This window comes from Dermatophagoides farinae, chromosome 2 (assembly GCF_024713945.1).
Source record: "Dermatophagoides farinae isolate YC_2012a chromosome 2, ASM2471394v1, whole genome shotgun sequence".
Lineage (NCBI taxonomy): Eukaryota > Metazoa > Arthropoda > Arachnida > Sarcoptiformes > Pyroglyphidae > Dermatophagoides > Dermatophagoides farinae.
The window spans coordinates 8,311,116-8,330,720 of NC_134678.1; the positions used below are offsets into that span (position 1 = coordinate 8,311,116).

The 19,605-nt window shown below is 38.5% G+C and overlaps 6 protein-coding genes across 10 annotated transcripts; 4 read left to right on the plus strand and 2 right to left on the minus strand.

The window, feature by feature from the left end:
* The first annotated feature begins 54 nt into the window (after positions 1-54).
* On the plus strand, positions 55-3,319 carry LOC124498558 (uncharacterized). 2 transcript variants are annotated; one of them, XM_075728868.1, is made up of 8 exons: positions 126-582; positions 704-770; positions 1,125-1,220; positions 1,279-1,593; positions 1,660-1,767; positions 1,834-2,040; positions 2,221-2,511; positions 2,577-3,319. In XM_075728868.1, the coding sequence occupies exons 1-8, from the start codon at positions 256-258 to the stop codon at positions 3,158-3,160; spliced, it is 1,995 nt and encodes a 664-aa protein (XP_075584983.1). In that variant the 5' UTR covers positions 126-255; the 3' UTR covers positions 3,161-3,319. The 2 variants fall into 2 exon arrangements, with proteins under 2 accessions (XP_046918288.2, XP_075584983.1); XM_047062332.2 differs by having other exon boundaries at positions 55-655; positions 714-770; positions 830-1,220; positions 1,834-2,511.
* LOC124498617 (uncharacterized) lies at positions 3,232-8,073 on the minus strand. Its single transcript, XM_075728872.1, has 2 exons — positions 6,295-8,073; positions 3,232-5,441 (listed from the first exon to the last, which is right to left on the minus strand). The coding sequence occupies exon 1, from the start codon at positions 8,071-8,073 to the stop codon at positions 6,421-6,423; it is 1,653 nt and encodes a 550-aa protein (XP_075584987.1). The 3' UTR covers positions 3,232-5,441; positions 6,295-6,420.
* On the plus strand, positions 3,467-5,616 carry LOC124498600 (4-pyridoxate dehydrogenase). Its single transcript, XM_047062388.2, has 3 exons — positions 3,467-3,824; positions 3,893-4,802; positions 4,870-5,616. Exons 1-3 carry the CDS (start codon positions 3,467-3,469, stop codon positions 5,411-5,413), a joined length of 1,812 nt encoding a protein of 603 aa, XP_046918344.2. The 3' UTR covers positions 5,414-5,616.
* Positions 6,586-14,539, plus strand: LOC124498591 (adipocyte plasma membrane-associated protein). 4 transcript variants are annotated; one of them, XM_075728869.1, is made up of 6 exons: positions 6,613-6,802; positions 6,892-8,227; positions 8,307-10,386; positions 10,510-11,212; positions 11,286-11,956; positions 13,543-14,539. In XM_075728869.1, the coding sequence occupies exons 4-6, from the start codon at positions 10,752-10,754 to the stop codon at positions 14,292-14,294; spliced, it is 1,884 nt and encodes a 627-aa protein (XP_075584984.1). In that variant the 5' UTR covers positions 6,613-6,802; positions 6,892-8,227; positions 8,307-10,386; positions 10,510-10,751; the 3' UTR covers positions 14,295-14,539. The 4 variants fall into 4 exon arrangements, with proteins under 4 accessions (XP_046918332.1, XP_075584984.1, XP_075584985.1 ...); XM_075728870.1 differs by having other exon boundaries at positions 6,690-6,802; positions 8,137-8,227; XM_047062376.2 differs by lacking the exon at positions 6,892-8,227 and having other exon boundaries at positions 6,586-6,802; positions 10,268-10,386.
* Positions 14,343-15,942, plus strand: LOC124498625 (sorbitol dehydrogenase). The gene is made up of 4 exons (XM_047062412.2): positions 14,343-14,724; positions 14,796-15,126; positions 15,194-15,685; positions 15,738-15,942. Exons 1-4 carry the CDS (start codon positions 14,343-14,345, stop codon positions 15,892-15,894), a joined length of 1,362 nt encoding a protein of 453 aa, XP_046918368.1. The 3' UTR covers positions 15,895-15,942.
* Positions 15,937-19,574, minus strand: LOC124498638 (ABC transporter G family member 20-like). Its single transcript, XM_047062427.2, has 6 exons — positions 18,505-19,574; positions 17,688-18,444; positions 16,946-17,618; positions 16,762-16,877; positions 16,273-16,696; positions 15,937-16,198 (listed from the first exon to the last, which is right to left on the minus strand). Exons 1-6 carry the CDS (start codon positions 18,885-18,887, stop codon positions 15,984-15,986), a joined length of 2,568 nt encoding a protein of 855 aa, XP_046918383.2. The 5' UTR covers positions 18,888-19,574; the 3' UTR covers positions 15,937-15,983.
* Positions 19,575-19,605: the final 31 nt, after the last annotated feature.

Genomic DNA, 19,605 nt, shown 5'->3' on the forward strand with positions numbered 1-19,605 from the left:
TGCAAAAATTTCCTCGTTCATTTGTGTCCATCGAAGCAGATTTATTATCAATGATGATGATGATGATTTTTTGCTTAATGTTCACAAAAAAAAGCAGAATGTGATACAAGAGAAATTTTTTTTTTCGTTACTTGTTAATCCATTCATTTTGCCTCTGATTTGTTGAGTCAATGTTTATGAATCACTAATTCAGTCGTGTTGATCAACAGAAAAAAACGCAATTCTTTTGTTCTTTTGTTATTATTATAGATCGAGATGTCGATTCTATTGTTTGGTCACAATCGATTACTATCGATATCCATAGTGATCATTGTTCTAATATCGATATTCCGTTTACCTAATTGCTCATCTCTTCAAACACAACCACAACAATTGAAAGCATGGGGAGGCATACAGAATCCATTTGTGCGTGATTCAGATGATCACGATGCAAATAGTGCTGGATCGTCAACGACCGATGTGGATGACAACAGCAACAATACCTCACAACCATTGATGTTGAATGGAACTGCGAATACATCGACAATAACAACGGGACCACATTTAGTTGTTTCGGGTCGTTTGGTTACACCTGCAGCACATCATCGAATTGCTCAACCATTGGTTCATTCTTCATCATCATCGTCGGCATTGTTTCGTGCACCAATGAATGCCAGTAAGTAATAAGGTGTTTATTCAATAAAGAATGAAATCATCATTGTTATCATTTTTAGCAACGCAGATGAGAGCACCAAGCGTTTATTACGGAACACCATTGGTCTTGAATCACAGTGAGTTTCATTTCGAATAATTTCAAATTGAATTCAAAGGATTCAATTGTCGATTCTAGCAATACCAATACCACATGTACCAAGCCATTGGCGTATGGCGTCATCATTGTATCGACAACCAACGACGATTCCCGGCACCATTAATACTAAATCAAACCACTCAGCCATCCATTGAATCGACAACAACTGATGCGCTTGTAGATTCCAACACAGATGATATTGCTGAACGTAAAGTGTCGAATGATTCGAATGAAACTGCTGTTGGAGAAATTAGCAACGACGATGATGGTGGTGATGGATCACATCGATCATTTTTCGGCGATTTTGGTTCATTTTTTGGTGGTGCTGGTAAAGGTAAACATTTACTGGCAAAAGAAGAAGAATATGAGGACGAATATGAAGAAGAAAAACCGCCGAAAAAACTTTTGGGAAAATTGGGCGGTAAAAAAGGTTCGAAATTGATGATTGAAATTTTAACAATCAATCAATTTAAACATATTGGATTTAGGTGAAGGAAAAAAAGTTTTGGCCCTACCAATCAAAGAACCGGAATATGAAGAGCCCGTTGTCCAAGTTAAACCGGTTAAAAAGTTGAAAATTAAAAAGCCCAAAGTACAGCCAGTGGTCGTAGAGGAATATGCGGCACCAGCACCAGCCGCATTACCGGTAGCTACAGTGTTGGCCCCACCAGTTCCATTATCCGGTGGCTATGGTGGAGCAGCACCAGCAAAACCATTATTGAATTCCGGTTATGCTCCCGCTCCACCACCAGTTGCATATCCTGGTCATTATCGAATCGATTCACAACCAAAAGGCAAATTCAGTAAGTTACAAGTGAAGCAATTTTCAATCACCATTTGATCAATGAAATTAATTCCATTCAAAACAGTACCACATTTTCGACAAGATTTTACGGCCAATGTGGATAATTCAACCTCTCGTGATGGACAAACTTTTGATGATTCCAGTCTAAATTCTACCGTTATTGAGTCTAGAGGTAATGTGTGTTCATTGATCGAGAATCATGGATTTAAAAAAATAATTTGTTGTCATGTCATCACAGCCACAATGACTGGAATACGTGCTGCACCATCGTATGGAAGCCAGGTGATTCCCGGATATTTAGCACAAGAAGTGACAAGTCATCTGAATCTAAGAAATAATTCAACATTGAATGCTACGAATGTAGATGACCGTAATAAATACAATGTAAACTCTGGCGGTGTTACACATGCATCACTCAATCTGAATTCATATTCCGATCCATATGGTGGCCATGTTTATAATTTGAGTCCTGATTATGGTTATCCGGCATATGCTCATCCTCCACCACCGGCTGTTTATCCATCAACGTCGGCTGCTTATCCACCACCACCACCACCACCACCACCACCACCGGCTGTTTATCAACCACCACCACCGGCTGCTTATTCATCTTCTGCATATGCAGTTCCTGCTCCAGCAGCATATCCAGCCCCAGCTTATTTACCACCACCACCACCACCACCATCGAATGCTGCTGCACCTGCTTTGAGCTATACCAAAGTTCTTAGCAAAGTACTGGGTTATTACCCTGCCCAATCTAGTGCATATCTAGCAAATTATTCCACCCAATATGATTACACAATGCCGGTTGCCGTTGTCAATGTTTTCTGTTCAGATTCAAAATACCCGTGTTCATGTACCATATATTTGACTGAAATCAATTCATACAACATGCTCATCTCCGGTGTTTGTTCTGGTAAGTGCATTCATATTGATTGATGATTATTTATGTAATGAATTTTGGGTCATGATTCTTTTCAGGTTTGCCTAAAAATTCGAAATTCATGATGAATTTATATCAATCTGGTGACATAACAGCTGGTTGTAATGCACTTGACCATGGTTCGCTTGGTTATCGTTATGCAGCCGCTGCTGCCATTGAATTGGGTGTAATCAAAAGTGATTATCATGGTGTGGCATTCGTAAACAAATTGAAACATGCATCGATTGGCGTTACATGTGATAAATATGGATATAAAGATTCAATATTGGGTCGTGCAGTCGGCCTGGTCGAAATCGCCATGCCAGCAACATTAGCAATTCCAGTTCCAGTTGCAGCTATACCAACAGCTTATCCTGCATCCTCTTACCGACGTAATGCGGCCGGATATTCCACCGCTTCATTGTCAACTGGCTATAGTGGCGCACCATCGCTTGCCTTACCATCGCTTAACTTGGCTTTGACACCGAATAAAATTGCCGCTTGTGGTGTGATTGGTTTGGCCGGTAAAGATAATAGCTATGAAACACGTGAATTGAAATCCAAATTGATTGCCAATGCTAAACACGAAGAAATGGTTGAATATCGCCGAAATCAAGACCAGCATAAACAGACAAAATTATAAAGTAACTATCTCCATCATGATTAGTGAATTTTGAATAATACAGATCATTGTTTGTGAGAGGCAAAAGAGAATTATATTATTATATATTTATATTTATTATTACATATATCAGTAATCAGTAAATTGGAAATAAATCAGTCAATCAGTTATCACATTCAATGCACACCACTATCAATGTCAAGAAAGACCTGCAGAATGGTGTAGCTCTGTGAATTGGCAATGACCCTCATGGCAATGGCGTAGTTATATATGAACCACTGTCATTGAGTTCGGTCAGTTCATTTCGAATATAGAAAGAATATAAAGATGATGATGTTGCCGGCGACAGCTTCGATGACTGTCATGTTATTGACGGTTGCCTATTATGCACTACGTCGTCAAACTGACCATAATTATTTTGTAAATGTCCCTATTCCAGTAAATGGATCATATTTTGATTTCATAATTGTCGGTGGCGGAACAGCCGGTTGTATTCTGGCCCATCGTTTGTCCACAAGACTCAATGCATCGATTCTGATGTTGGAAGCTGGTGGTCCACAATCTGTAATTACCGATATGATTGGCAATACACAATACTTGATTGGCGGCGAATTTGATTGGAATTATCATGTTCAACAACAACATTATGCTGGTTTAGCATATCCGAATTTCACCATTTCCAGAGGTTTGTCCTATTGTGTCTGTGAATTGAATATTGGATATCGTTGTAATGTTTTTTGTTTTATTTTGCAGGCAAAGTTCTTGGTGGTACGTCAACAACTCAATGGGGCATCTATAATCGTGGCAATCCAAATGATTATGATAATTGGTCACAGCGTTATGGTTTGACAAACATGACTTGGGATATGGTTTTGCCATTCTTTTTGGCATATGAAAACAATACTGATAGTTCGTTACGATTCAATGGTTATCATCGTTCTGGTGGTTTGGTTTCAGTTTCCACAGAAACTGAACCCGATCCTGTGTTGTTGAATTTCCGCACACTAATGAATACTCTCGGTTTTTCAACAATCGATCTGAATGGTGGTACACAAAACGGCACGGCAATAGCACAAATGTTTTATAATGCCGATACTGGTATCAAGTCTACGACGGCCAATTCCTATATTGAATCAATCAATCAGACGGCTAGAATTACAATCACAACTAGGGCATTTGTTGAACGTATTTTGTTCACCAATAACACACATGCATCCGGTGTTGTATTCACCAGGAACGGGACAGAATATCACATGTTTGCCAATAATGAAGTCATATTGACAGCTGGTCCCATCAATACACCACAAGTGTTGATGTTATCCGGAATCGGACCAAGAATTCATTTGCAAGAACTAAACATACCGGTGGTCCGTAATTTACCGGTGGGCAATAATCTTCATGACCAGGTTTTCGTACCACTATATTATCGTGTCAATAATGAAACTTTGAGACAGGTGGATCCATATCCACGATTCGATGTGGCCAATTTGTATGGATATTTCCATAATGCATCTGGTCCACTTGCACATCATGCTGATGGTGTGACTTATTATTCGTCGTCACAAAATTCCAATGCAACTAGCTGGCCAGATACAATGATTATTTCGGTGGTGGAATTTTTCAACAATCTGAATGCAACCGTTTCACAGTACGCATCAAATACGTAAGTCCATTGCATTAGTTCTTTGGTTAATTGATTGTGATTAATGCCATGTTCACTACAACGACAGCGAACAATGGAGACGATATTGGACACCATATGCAAATGATGGTTACTATTTGGCCATTGATCCTGTTCTCGCTCGGCCGACCAGTCGTGGAACCGTACGATTGAATGCTACGGATCCACGTTCAGCACCTTTGATTGATCCAAATTATCTGAGTAACCAAACAGATTTTGAGGCATTGCTAGATGTTACAATGTTTGTCGTACGTGCACTTCAACGTTATCCATTGCCCGGTGTGATGCAATTTCCTCCCATTCCTGGTTGTCCGATTGTTGGATGTTTAACAGAGACTTTATGTGAAATGTATCTGCGTTGTCATATTCGACAATTGGCCAGAAGTTATTATAATTTTGCGGGCACTGCACGCATGGGTTTGGCTAATGATACGGCAGCCGTTGTTGATCCACAATTTCGTGTCATTGGCTTCGATAATCTACGTGTTGTTGATGCTTCGGTCGTTCCAGAAGTGCCAAATGGTCATATTATTGCCGCGACAATCATGTTGGGTGAAAAGGCTTCCAATCTCATTGGTCAAGATTATCAATGAATTTGAATGAACGGAATTTATTTTAACCCTAGAAAGGTAACCTTATCGATATTGCGGGAAAGGTAACCTACGTAAATTTTACGTAGTTGATATGCCTAACTTATTTCCGCTATAAAAATTATTCATCTGATTATTTATGTTAAATTTTAACGTTTATTCATTGAATCACACCTCTATTTTATATTAAAGAAAAAAAAATCATTTTTCAAAAGTGGAAAGTTCAAAAATATCAAATCAAAGATATGGTATAAATTTTGAATTTTTTTTTATTGTCAATTTTGAAATTATCACAGCGTCAAGAAAAAATGAAAAATGATCCTGTAAATATGATTAATCAATCGATGATTGTGTTTCGAAACATGATTGACAAATTTTTATCTGATATTCGCCACGGGGGCGGTGCCACAACGTTTACATCCGGTCGTTGTTAAACGCTTTTTGCAAGCATTTTAATTTTGAATAAAGTGAAAAACATAAACAAATGAACAGAAAAGACGTTTATTTCAAAAAATATTGCGAGAAAAAACGTTTTTGACAAGTGAAAAGATTAAAAAAAGAAAAAGATTAAAATTATTTTTATTCATAAATGACGTTTTTTGGGAAAAATTTCCGAAACTATCGCTCTCAGCAAAATTTTCTAAGATTTTTCTATGCTGATTCAGGCAACTATACGTAAATTTTACGTACAAGCTTTTACGCCTGAGCTTATAGATAACAGATAAAAGGCGAAAACTGGATCTTTTCTATTTCTAAAGGTGTAGAAATATATTCTTGAGGAATAGAAAGGGGTTCCAGCTGTCTTAACATCGTGAGTGTTTTTTTGGAACATTTTGAAGTGCAAAAAGCATAAATTTTACGTAGGTTACCTTTCTAGGGTTAACGATTGAAATTGAAATAATAATAAAATAATACGGTAGTACCGATTTCGAACGAAAGAGGTCCTCGTCATCGTTGTTGGTTTGTTGGTTTGTGTTTGATTTTGTCATTGTTTCATTGGCACTTGAATGTTAGCACATTGGTTGTTTATCATCATCGCTTTCATTATCATCAACGCAGTGCTCATTCACCACATTGTTCATGGTTGTTTGGCTGACAACATTGTTATCATCATCATCATCATCATCATCATCATCATTTTGATGATGAGTTGGAAGATAGAAAGTGATAAACGTGGTGATAACAATGGGCAGCAATAGAATGAAGCAAGAAAATTGGAAAACGAAACCCGGATAAATGGAAATGGTTTGGTTGAATATTTGTGTGTAGATTGAAACACCGAGCAATGGTGATATGGCTTCCATCATGGTCAACATTCCGAATAGCCGATATTGTTCGTTCGATGCGATTAGTTTAGACAATTTGGCCCTGATTGAAACCGATACCAGACTGGTAAGTGAACCGAATAAATATGAAAGACAGAATGCAGTCACATTGATGATTGTTCCTCTTATGAAATTCTGCGCCATAATTGATAACAGTCCAATGACGAGGATGGATGAATCTGATAAACGAAGTAAATTGGTCAGTGTCGGTGTGGCCACCATCAATCCAAACACGTGTGTGGTGATGTATAGTATGGCATTGAATGTTGAATAGAGACTGGCATCCCAATAGTATACTTTCTGTACGAATTGAAAGAGAATCGTTCCCAGACTGACTCTAGTCATTGTCACCAATGTCATGGCGATCATCAGCATCCATATGAACAAGTGGCGTTGATTGCGTCGACGACGGTAACAAACCTGGAATGATTCGCTAATGTTTCTGATGACAAAGATATCGCCAACACTTTGGACATATTTGCGTGCTCTATGTGTTGTGCTTTTCTTTTTCTTCATTTTCTTCTTTTCCTTATTGTTTGGTTTGTTTGTCACAATCAATGGATCGGATTCGTGGGCCACATTTCTGTTGCATTTGGGACGTTTACGAAATTTGGTTAGTAGCACATAGATCAATGTGAATGCTTTGCAGAATAATGCAACCAGTATGACGTAGTGATAATTGTGCAATTGACCATTGCGATGAGCCCATGCTGATGGTGGCAACAAATCTTCTCGGATCAATAGACCGCCTATCAATACTCCTAATGGTCCGGCCACAATGGCTATCAATTCGATAATGGCAAAACGTTTGATTCGTTGTTGACTGTCGCTTACGATGGTCAGGTAGGCTATAACAGTCATGGCAACTACCTGTGTGCCGCCGACCATTGGTAGCAATGTGAATGATATCAACATGATGTATACGTTCCAATGGAAATTGATGACATTGATCAATAGGAATAATGACTCCATAGTGCACATGAATGTTGTGATGCTAAGTAGAATTTTAGCCGATTTCCGATGACGATCTGCCCATGAACTGATGAATAAGGATGTGAATAATAACGGAATGGTTGCTATTATGGTCTGGTAGAAATTGAACATGGTCACCTGAACCAACACCTCATCTTTGATGATGAGAAGCACGTCACTTGAATGCCATTGTTGATCGATAGACGATAGTTGTGAACAGATTCTCGTCGAGTTGAGACGGTGCATGCAGAATTTATCCTGGGCAGCCAATTGTACGGTCACATCTTCGATGGTACTGGCCAACGTAAAGATAAAGACGAATATTTCAATCTGAAATGTTTGGATGATATTTGTTCCTTGAAGCATTGTGGCTGCTTGTCAATGCAGTGCTTATAATAATGAATTAATTGATGACTTTAAACATGACAGATTGATGTCTCTCCAGATTTATGCCATTTCAATGTCATCATCATCATCAATCAATCAATCAATCAATCAAATCAATCGTAAGAAATCAATTGTAAGTAGCAAAAATGATAAGATTACGTAACTTGTTGCCAAGCTAATCGTGTCATTTTGAATCCATATCTATTCAACAGGTGTCACTGTGCGAGGGATCAATCATTTGAATTGAAGAGAAAAAGGAAATTGATCTGATTACAACTTGATTGAAGATGTGAATGTAATGCAAATCATCATTGTTGCAGAAAAACGAATGATTAATCATATGATATGTATTCTCAGCCAATGATGAGTTATTTACGTGATCTGAAAGTGTCGTTTTTTATTCGGAAAATCCATGTTGATGACGACGACGATGATGATGATGATGATTATTAGTGAGAATGAATATTTCTTGGTTGTGGAAATAAAAGACCGGAAGTCGAATGGACAAGAAATCGATTTTCATGATCCACAATAAATTACATGTTATTGTTGTGTGTGATATATTCAATCCCGAAAATGGAAAAATTTTCCCTTGTCCAAAATAGATGGGATACAATTTGAAGACAAACTTTTTCTTGGCATTTTCAATATATATCTGAATCTGAATTATGATTGATTCGATTTTTGTCTGTTGTTGTTGTTGTATTGTATTGTATCGCGCAATCATATATAGAAATAGATAATGTAATGACCCAATGTGTCTTTTATCCGTGTGAATTCGTTATTGATTGGATGAACATGATGTAGCATTATCATGTGCCATCCGATTGTTCTCGAGATTTACTTTCTCCTCTGCTCAAAGAATGTTGTGTGTGTATTCGGTTTGATGGATGCATGATTGACAACAAGCAATGGTTATTTGTGAAATTGAATTTAATCTTCAAATGGCCCTTGTAGTATTGTGAATGTGACTGGTTGATTTTCTAAAAATGGAGCATCGAATTATGATTGGATAAATTGTTTGATTCATCCATCAAGTGACAGGTTCAACGTTTGAAACATAAATCTCGACTGTCAGATTTGCGCGATGATACATTTATTGATGACAGGATATTGTGTGTTGTGTGGTGAAACCTTGATTTTTCCAATTTGACACTTGAGTTTAAATTTTGTGTCATTTCACAATCGCAATTGTCAAGATTAATTTGTACTTGAACAGCAACGTGTCTCACATTTGAATAACGAGACTTGCTGTTGATTAATTGATCTATATATATGTGTGTGAGTATGGCTAATTTGGATTGTAGCCATCCCGAAAGTTGTTTTGTTGTTTTATTTGCATTGTCCGTGTGTGTGTGTTTGATCAAAACACCACCAACGCTTAGGCCATGCCATGCCATAAATCAATCAATCAATCAATCAATTGATCGATCGATGGAAGAAAAACGTGCCACAACTACTACTATATACAACAATAGCCATAGCCGTTGTTGATTGAAGAAAGACCAGACGTATTCGGATGTATTCGGGCGTATTCAGGAAAAAGTGAATGAATGCTTTGACATGTCAACCAAACATGATTATGGATAGATTGATTCACACACTTGGATGTTTGCACTGAATCTGGTGCATCATAATCTATTTCTATTTTTAAATTAAATTCACTCACTGGTAATCTAGGCTTTTTGCCCATTATCACCTGAATACAATGTTTGATTAATTAATCTGATTATGATCCCACTGCATCAGATAAGATGACATTTTGTGTAGTCAAGATAATGATCATCATCATCATAATAATGAGGATGAGGATGAAGCAAAAAAGAAAAGGTTGGAGGATGAATTGAAATTTTTCGCATGTCTAATTTGAATAATAATTGAATGGATTTGAATTTTTGGAATAAATTCCAAGATGCTCCAATAAAAATGGGCTCACAAGGCGAGTAAACAAACCATATATTTCTTCTTTTTTCCTCCAATTTGTTTATTGTTTACATCAAAAATATACATGTTGATTTTGTCAGCTGCGCATGCCCGTGTTGTTGTTTGTTTCCTTTTCCTCCGAAATGTATTCTTCCTGTTGATGATATCATTTTCAAATTTCTTGCTTGGTTGCTGATTGCTGATGACAATCCAAATGATCCACAAATATTCTGTTGAACTTGTATGGCAGTCATAATGGTCACATTGATGATGATGATGATTGTAATGGAAAGGAAAAATGTTGTTGTCTGAACTCGAACCATACAATGGAATCAAATCAAGTCATTCGATAATCATCAATCATGCATTGTAAGTGATAATGATTCACTCTAATTTTTTTCATTTAAATTCAAATTATTATTGAATGGTTGATCCATTCTTCCGCCCGTTTTTTTTCGAAAAAAATGAATTAAACTTGGATCATAACATAAGGTGGTGTTTGGCTATTCAAGCTGGTTGTATGGACATCACACACACAAACACAAAAAAAGAGAAACGAATGATGACAAGATGAGAGAAAACAATGTTGAACGATCTTCATCTATAAAAGAGGAACGTTCTGGCAACAAGGTATCTCACAAATAGATGGTGTGCAATCGTGAATTGTGCCAACAACAACAACAAATGCAACAAGTGTTCTGACTGTCATCACATCACATTGTATTATTGCAAAAATGAATCGTCATCGTCCTTATTATTGTTGTTGGTCATTGATGGTCGTTTTGATCATAATGAACATGATGATAAGCACTGGCCAATGTACAGGAAGATCTCAGCATCTGTTGACATCATCACCATTATCATCGGCGACATCTCCTTTCATCGGTGTACAACGGCCATTCGGCGCCAATTCTGGACCGATATCACCGATTGTATTTCAGAAGTATAGCCTAACACCTGCATCATCGATTGTGGGCACGAATGTGGCACCCACCGAACAGTTATATAATTATGTACCTGCACCGAAACCAAGTCATTCAATGTTGGATGCAACATCGACAGCTGCTGCATCGTTAACAGCATTGCCCATAATGACTGCATTCAAAAGTCTTTCACAACAGGCAGCACCAGCCACATTGATGGCCGCTGCATTGACGGCCAATTCCAATGTTGCCGATATTCCTGTCACATACAAGTGAGTGCACAAATGTTGAAAATTGATTGATTTATTGATTGATTGATTGATTTGTTGTTGTTGTTGTTTGTAGATTTGATCTGCCCGATTCATTTAGCGGTGCGCTTGAACCAAACAACTTGTTGGCCGGTGCTACACGTATGTTTGAAGGACAAATTATCGGTCCAACATCGTTGGCTATTCACAAGGATTTCATCTATGCTGGAACGGCTGGTGGTGCCGTTTGGCGAGGAAATCTCCGCACAGGAAACGCAACTCGTATCGCCAAGATTAATAATGACATGTGTGAGAAGAAATCGTGGGATTCATCATTATGTGGACGACCATTAGGCGTTCGTGTTGATGGCAATGGTGTCCTGTATTTTGTCGATGCCTATCTGGGTCTTCATTCCATTCACTTTGATCAGGATGATCGTGTACAACTGACACCATTATTGTCGGTGGAACAAGTTGGTGGCAAATACATGGGCCATTTAGTGTTGGACGAAGGTGCAGGCACCAATGGCGGCCATATGGTCTATATTACAATCGCATCGGCTAAACGTGATCTCACACAATGGACAGCTATGGTCATTGAACCGGATACGACCGGATTCGTCGTTCAGTATGATACCGGCAATGGGCAATATTCGATCATTTGGGATAAATTATGGTATCCAACTTCGATTGAAATCACCGATGATCGAACCGCTTTGTTGGTTGCCGAATTTAGTTCGCGTAAAGTGCTCAAATATTACATCAAAGGTGAGTTTTTTCATTCATTCCAATGATTTGCCAAGAACCTAAAATGACTGACTGAGCGTTTAGATTTGTAGCTGCAATTCAAATTTTTCTTCACAAGATTAGTGAAGTGAACATGAATACATGAACAGACCAAGCAAGAAGAGGGCCAAAACAATTGATGAGTTTCACTCATGCAATTATACATACACACACACACATTGATATATCCGGAAAAGATGGTGAAGATGAGAGCAACATTAGAATGATAATCGTTTTCGTTTTGAAAAACATATAATTGCCCATACATTTCTCACACAGGCTGGCCATCATGATCAAGTTATGCTGTAGATTCATGACTTGCAAGTCTGACTGACTGGTGATGTAAACTTTATCAACAGTAGTGAACAGGGTGGTGGATTCCAGGCCAATGCAGTTTCAGTTGAATTTGGTCATCAGTGCATTGGCGATTCATTTCATTAATGATGATGGAGAGAAAGATTTGAGTGGATTTGAATAGAATAGAAATTGTTGATTCATCCATTCATTCATTGATTGTCGATACTTTATAGTTTATTATGACACAAGATGATGATGATGATGATGATGGGGTGATGATAATCGCGTTCATTTGAATCGAATTGTTGTCTGTTGAATGATGACAACAGTAGCCAGATGTGGACAATGCAGTGCATTGTTATTTGGTGAATGTAATCCAGGGATTATCTTTTCTTTCTTTTCTTTCAGTATCTGGTCATTGTGGATTCTAATAATAGCGCGCCATTCATTGAGTTTGTCATTTATGGATGGAAATTTAAATTGAAGAAAAAGTGTGTGCTTTTTCCATTGTCTCTTTGCTTTTCTTTTTTTTTCTGCGTTTGTTGTTGTTGCAATCAAATATTTTGAGATTTTGTTTAATGATGATTCATTATTGATCCGTTATAGACTAGTGAATGCAAACGATCCATCAAAATTTGGTGCTCATAACAATAATAATCGTGTTGATCGTGTTGATGTTGATATAAACTACTACCATTGTTGTGTTGTTGTAATATTTCCGCCATCAATTTGTCGTCTATACAGCGACGATGAAAGATGAAAACAAAAGATAATGCTCCTTATGGTGATCAATCATGATTTTATCAATGTTCCGCTTTCGTTTAGTGTCAGTTTTGCATTTAATGTGCAGTGAATAGCAATGTGAATAAATCCATTTGGATTGAACAGAAACTTGATGATGAACTAAACACAAGAAATTGAAAAAAAAAATTCAAATCATACGCCAATGTGACAATGACTTTTGAGGACAATTGAATCTTAGCTAACCCATCAAATTGTCCTTTCATTGTGTTTTGTGTTTTGTGTGTGTGTGTATTGAGGATGAAACAAAATTGCATTTAAGGCTCGAACGAAATTAAAGATGTTTTTTGTTCAATTCTAGCATTGTGATCTAGTTTGACAATGATCGAATTCTTTTCAAAGTTTGAAATTGAATTTCTCTTCACATGAGAAACAATCAAATAAACAATTGAAGCGCGAAATGTTTGAAAAAATGGAATGGCCTAGAAATTTCTATCATTTCATCATTATTTCGATTAATCGATTAACAGGTACGAAAAAAGGAGCATCGGAAATTTGGGTTGAAAATCTTCCCGGCGAATCGGATCACCTGATACGTTCGGCTGACAAGACAAAGGAAACATATTGGATGCCAATCGTGAATGCTCGCAATCAATCGAAACCCAATCTGTTGGATTTCATGTCCGACAAGCCATATCTACGCAAAGAGCTGTTGGACATTTATGCCAAAATGGGCAGTCGTATCGAACAACTTGGCCAGGAATATCAGAATGAACAGCTCGAACGTCTTGGTTTCCAGATGAAAACTAGTCTACAGTTTTATCAGCAAAACGTGGGTAACAATTATGGTTTGATTTTGGAATTGGATGCCAATGGCAACATACTTGGCTCATTGCATTCGGTGGCCGGTGTCAATTCATTCATATCGGAAGCGTTGGAAGGCGAATCTGATTCGCCAAACGAACGTGTCCTGTACATTGGTTCATTCGGTTATCCCTACATACTCAAACTGGTCATACGAAAACCGGCCATCGATGTTGCATCACGGTTGGCGGTTGCAGCAGCTGCTCAGGCCCAGACCATCGTTTCGTTGAATGATCCGGCCGCTCTGCGAATGGTTCAGCGATCATCCGGGTATTCAGCCATTTCGAATGATAGTAGTCCCATGACTAATATCGGCATGATTTCGCCATTATTGCTGCAATCATTAAACGGTACGGCGGCAGCATCGGCAGCAGCTATTCAAATGCCGCAATGGTCATCCATTCGTCATCGTTATTGATTCATTGACCAGTGATTTGTTGATTTGTTCAAACCAAACAAAATTCTCATGCTTTTATCTTTATTTTCATTTTCATCTTCATCTTCATCTTCCTCATTCATTCACTTATTCAAACACTATGTATTCTGTTTCTTATTTGAAAGTCTGTATTATTGCAATAACCAAAGTGTCAACAACAAACGATCATTATCGAATATGAGTTTGATTAAATTACAATTAATCTTTTGTTGCCATTTAAACGCAAATAACGTTCGCAGTGTTGATTACAATATTGAATCGGCAGTTATGAGTAAAGAAGTATCGAACAAAGTGTCTTCCATGCAGCTACAATCGGATTTGTTTAGCAAACCAAATTTAGCGGTCGTATTGCATGGCAAAAATGATTTACGATTACAGGAATGGCCATTACCAGATAAACTTGGTCCATATGGTGAGTTTGATTTGTTTTGTTTTGCTTTGCTTTCATTCACTCATTCATGATGACTTTGTAAATGTCAACAGAAGTGTTGTTGAAATCGCATAGTACTGGAATTTGTGGCACCGATCTTCATCTGTGGCGTTCCGCTCAGGTGGCCAGTTTCCAATTGAATCGTCCGTTCTGTTTGGGTCATGAACCATCGGCTGTGGTCATGCAATGTGGTCAGCAAGTACATCATCTAAAACCGGGTGATCGTGTTGCCATTGAACCGGCCATTCCATGTTTGAAATGTGATTTTTGTCGTTCAGGTCGCTACAATCTTTGTCCGGTATCGAATAGACAATCACATGGCCTGCCAAATTCTGACGGTTCACTACGTCGTTATTACACACATCGTGCAGATTTCTGTTTCAAGTCAGTATTGGTGGTGTATATATTAATGATAATGAAATTGTGACATTGTTTCATTGTATCATTACAGATTACCTGACTGCATTTCGCTGGAAGAAGGAGCTCTAGTCGAAGCATTGGCCGTGGTCATACACGCATGTCGTCGTGTCATAGTTAATGTTGGTGATTCGGTTCTCATTTGTGGTGCAGGACCGGTTGGTGTTATGGCCATGTTGGCTGCAAAAGCATACGGTTGTCATCAGGTTTGCATTACCGATATCAAACGATCGCGGCTAGATTTGGCCAAAAAAATGGGCGCCGATCATGTTTATTGCATCGATACGACCAAAACAATGAGTGATAAACAATTGGCCACCGAAATTGCCGAAATGATGGGCCAGACAGCCGATATCTGCATCGAATGCTCAGGGTTCGAATCGTCACAATCGATGGCCATTCATGCTACACGTCCTGGTGGACGTATTGCTATAGTTGGCTTGGGTGCACCGGCCAATCGTGTTCCGCTATCGACGGCGACAATGAAAGAAATTGATTTGATTGGAGTCTGCCGCATTAAAGATGAGTATGTACTTTAGATTGCCTATTAATCACTAATCTTTGATTTGATCAATTAGTTATCCACTAGCAATACGGTTGATTGAAACTGGTCGAATCAATGTGAAACCATTGATAACACAGAAATATCCAATCGAAAAGGCTTTGGATGCTTTCCGATTGCTTCAAGCAGGCACCGAAGGTGTCATGAAAGTATTGATTCAATATGACGACTGAATTGATTACATACAAAATTGATTAAAATGTACGACAAGAATCTATCAATATCTAATTGTTGGTTTTATTTGATTTGATTCATTATTCATTTATTTATTAATATTAAACAAAATTGTCGCTATGAAAAGAAAGACCACTGTCCACGAGGCTGAAACGATGAAACCGATGGCAACATCCCAATGGTTGAATGGATCCCATCCACGATATAGCATATGACGAACAGCATCGATTGCCTTGGCTTGCGATACGATCGTACTGACATAGATCAGGAACTGTGGCATTGTATCCACTGGCCATACGACACCTGTGTGTGTTGTGTGATATTGGATATATATCAAGCAACAAAAATCACAATTAATCAGTGAATGATGAACGAACCGCTTAGTAGGAATTGTGGAAACATCGAGCCCATACAAGCTGCCAATGTAAAATTCTCTTCTTTGGCAATGGCCGATATCATAATACCGTAAGCCATTCCGGCCACACCTTGCATGACAATGAGAACGGAAATCCAAAACACTGGTCCACGATTGGGAATGTGGAATATGAAGAATGCCATCAAGAGAACGAGAATTATCTGAAAGATGACTACCACGGTTTGTGTGATGACGTGCGAAAGAATGTATTCATTGGGATACACTCCCGAAACTAAACTTCGTTGTAGTAGACCATCTTTGCGTTCCAGAACCAGTGTTAGTGAGGCCGTAGCTATCGAAGCGTAAAATGACAACGACATTATGAATGCTGGTGCCATGAATTCTGTCACAGTTGGATCCTGATTGCCCATCAAGGGTGGTGGAATCTATGGTGAACAACAAGTACATTACATTTTTGTATTAAAGTTGTCACTGGCAAATCACATCTTACTCGAATTGGCGAATCAGCCACATCTGGATTGTAACCATTCTCGGCCAGTAAATTGCGGGAAAATAGATGATATGCTTCAAATATTTTCTCTTTGATTTTCATTGCATGAAATTGGGCTATTATTCAAGCGATAAAAGAAATAGAGATAAAAGTAGTAGTACTGCCAGTACTAGTAATCACTTACAAGACATGTCCAGATAGAGATCTACGAACGATTCAGCCACAGTTTCATTGTCCATCGACATGTAATCGATGGCTTTTTCGAAACTCGCCCGTGTGAAATTTGGTCCGAATCGAAGGAAAGCTTTCGCCTGGCCGGAACGAACCGACTGGAAACCTTGTTCGACGGAAGCCACAGGCATCAGATGAATGCTATGATTGTCGATCGATTGAAGCACTTGCAAACTATACGGACTATTTGTTTTGGGCATCGGATTCAATAGTGGATCCAATTCACCATTGTAGTACGTTACGGCAATGTCGAATGGATCACGGCCCAAACAGAGAAAGAATAAGGTACATTGAAGGACGGGAATCAACGATGCAAACAACATGACGGGAAGATTTCGCCACATTCGTATAAAGTTTTTGGTCAACAATGCTGAACTTCGAGCAAAGTGATCGAGAATTTTATTCCGTTTCATCAACATACGTTGAGGTTGAGCTACTACATGTGGTGGTACTGGTGTGTGTCTGCTATTATCTTCTGGCTCACATTTGTTTGATTGAGATTGAGTTTGTTCGTTTGATTGTCGCTGAGATTTGTCCGTAATTGTTGAAAAGGGTGATAGTGACGACGATCCTTGGCCTTCATCGTCCAGTTCTTCAGTTCCTGTTTTCGATTCTTCGTCAAATTGCTGTATGAAGTGCAAAATGTTGTTGTCAATCACAAAGATGGAGCTATCTGTCAATAATTGTCTGCTTACCTTGTGATGATTTACAGTTAACAGTAGTGGTTTTTCAGAGATGCAGTGATTATTACCATACTGTTTTCGCTCTAATGATGCCACGTTATCGACATAGTGATTTTTTCCTCCGCCACGTGTGGCATTCACGTTATGGCAAAGTGCGAGAAACACTTGTTCCAGATTGTCCAAACGAAATCGTTGAATAAGTTTCTGTGGATTGCCTTCTTCCAACAATGTCCCATGTCGCATGAATGCTACGGTCGATGCATACTGGGCTTCATCAATGTAATGTGTGGTGATTATAACGGTGATGCCTTCTTGCGATGATAACGAACGAAGATGACTCCAAATGGATTGCCGAAGCACTGGATCAATGCCAACGGTAGGTTCATCCAATACTAATAATGGTGGTTTGTGCACTAATGCTGCCGCTAATGATACACGACGTTTCTGGCCACCGCTCAATTTTGCCACGAAACGATCCTGTTCAGGCAATTCGAGGAATGAGATTAAGAATGTTATCCGATCTCGGATTGTGTCGCTTGGTAGCCGATATAGGCGGCCAAAAAAGAATAGTGTTTCCTTTATGGTGAATTCTTCGAACAATCCAATTTCCTGTGGCATATAACCGATGCCAGGTCCAGGCACCAGTGACCGAGTAGATCCGGGAATTTCGCCGAAAACTTTGACATAACCGGATTTCGGTTTCAACAGGCCCACTAGCGAATGTACTAGCGTTGTTTTGCCGCAGCCACTCGGCCCCAAGATTGCATATCTATGAGAAACTGTTGGTTAAACACACTGTGATTGTAATATATACAGTAAATGTACTTACATTGTTCCCACTGGAACTTTGATGGTGATGTCGTTTAAGGCATTTCTCGCTTTCTTGCCTCGACCATAGGCAAATATCAGATTAGTTGCCGTTGCAGCAAACATTTGTTTTGGAGGGTTGAGTTTTTTTGCTTCCGCTGCTGGATTCGATTGAATCCATTGGTTGAGTTTGTTTTGGAAAAATTTCGGTCCAATTGAACTGAGAATGTTTGATCGACTGGTCGTGGTGGTGGTGGTGGTGTTGGTTATTTTATCATTTGCATTAAAGGACACTTGATTGTTGATCGTGGTCGAGAATGTGGTATCATTGTACACGGCTTGGTCATCATTGCCGTCATTGAATCGAACGTGCAAAGATGATGATGATGATGATGATTGCTCCATTTGATTGTCGTGTGATTGATTTGTTGTTGTTCATACGTTTTGTTCACCAGTTTTGATGAATTCTCCAGAACGAATGTGAATTGATCGAGACTGAGAATATGATTTATCTAATTAAGAATTGTCATTGTCATCGTTGTTGATGTGGATGACATTGTAAAATATTTTAAGCTTGAAACGTGATGACATTCTATTCGCATCTCATTCATTCATTCAATCATCACATGTAATGTTGGCCATGATTCGATTGAATAATGAACCAATGAACAAAACAACAAACTAGTGTAGATGAACGAATGATTCAATGATTGAATGAATGAATGAATGAATGAATGAATGAATGAATGAATGAACGAATGAACGAATGATTGAATGAATGAACGACCGACTGACCAACCAACAACAACTAAGCAAGGGCTATTTTTAATCTTTTTCGCATATAAAAGTAATGATGATGATGATTGAATGTTATGATTCAAGTGACGCCCAAGCAAACACCAAATCGGATCATTGAAGCATAGTTTTCTCTCAAATTGTCAACAACATTTGAATATTTCATCATCCGAATAATGATGTGGTGGTCCAAAATAAACAGAGTCTGAGTCATACATACTAATGTTGGTCATATTGTTGTAATAACAGATCTACGACCACTGCTACAGTTTCGCTATATTGAATGCATCATTGCATCTTATAGAGAACTGTGTGACTGTGTGTGCAT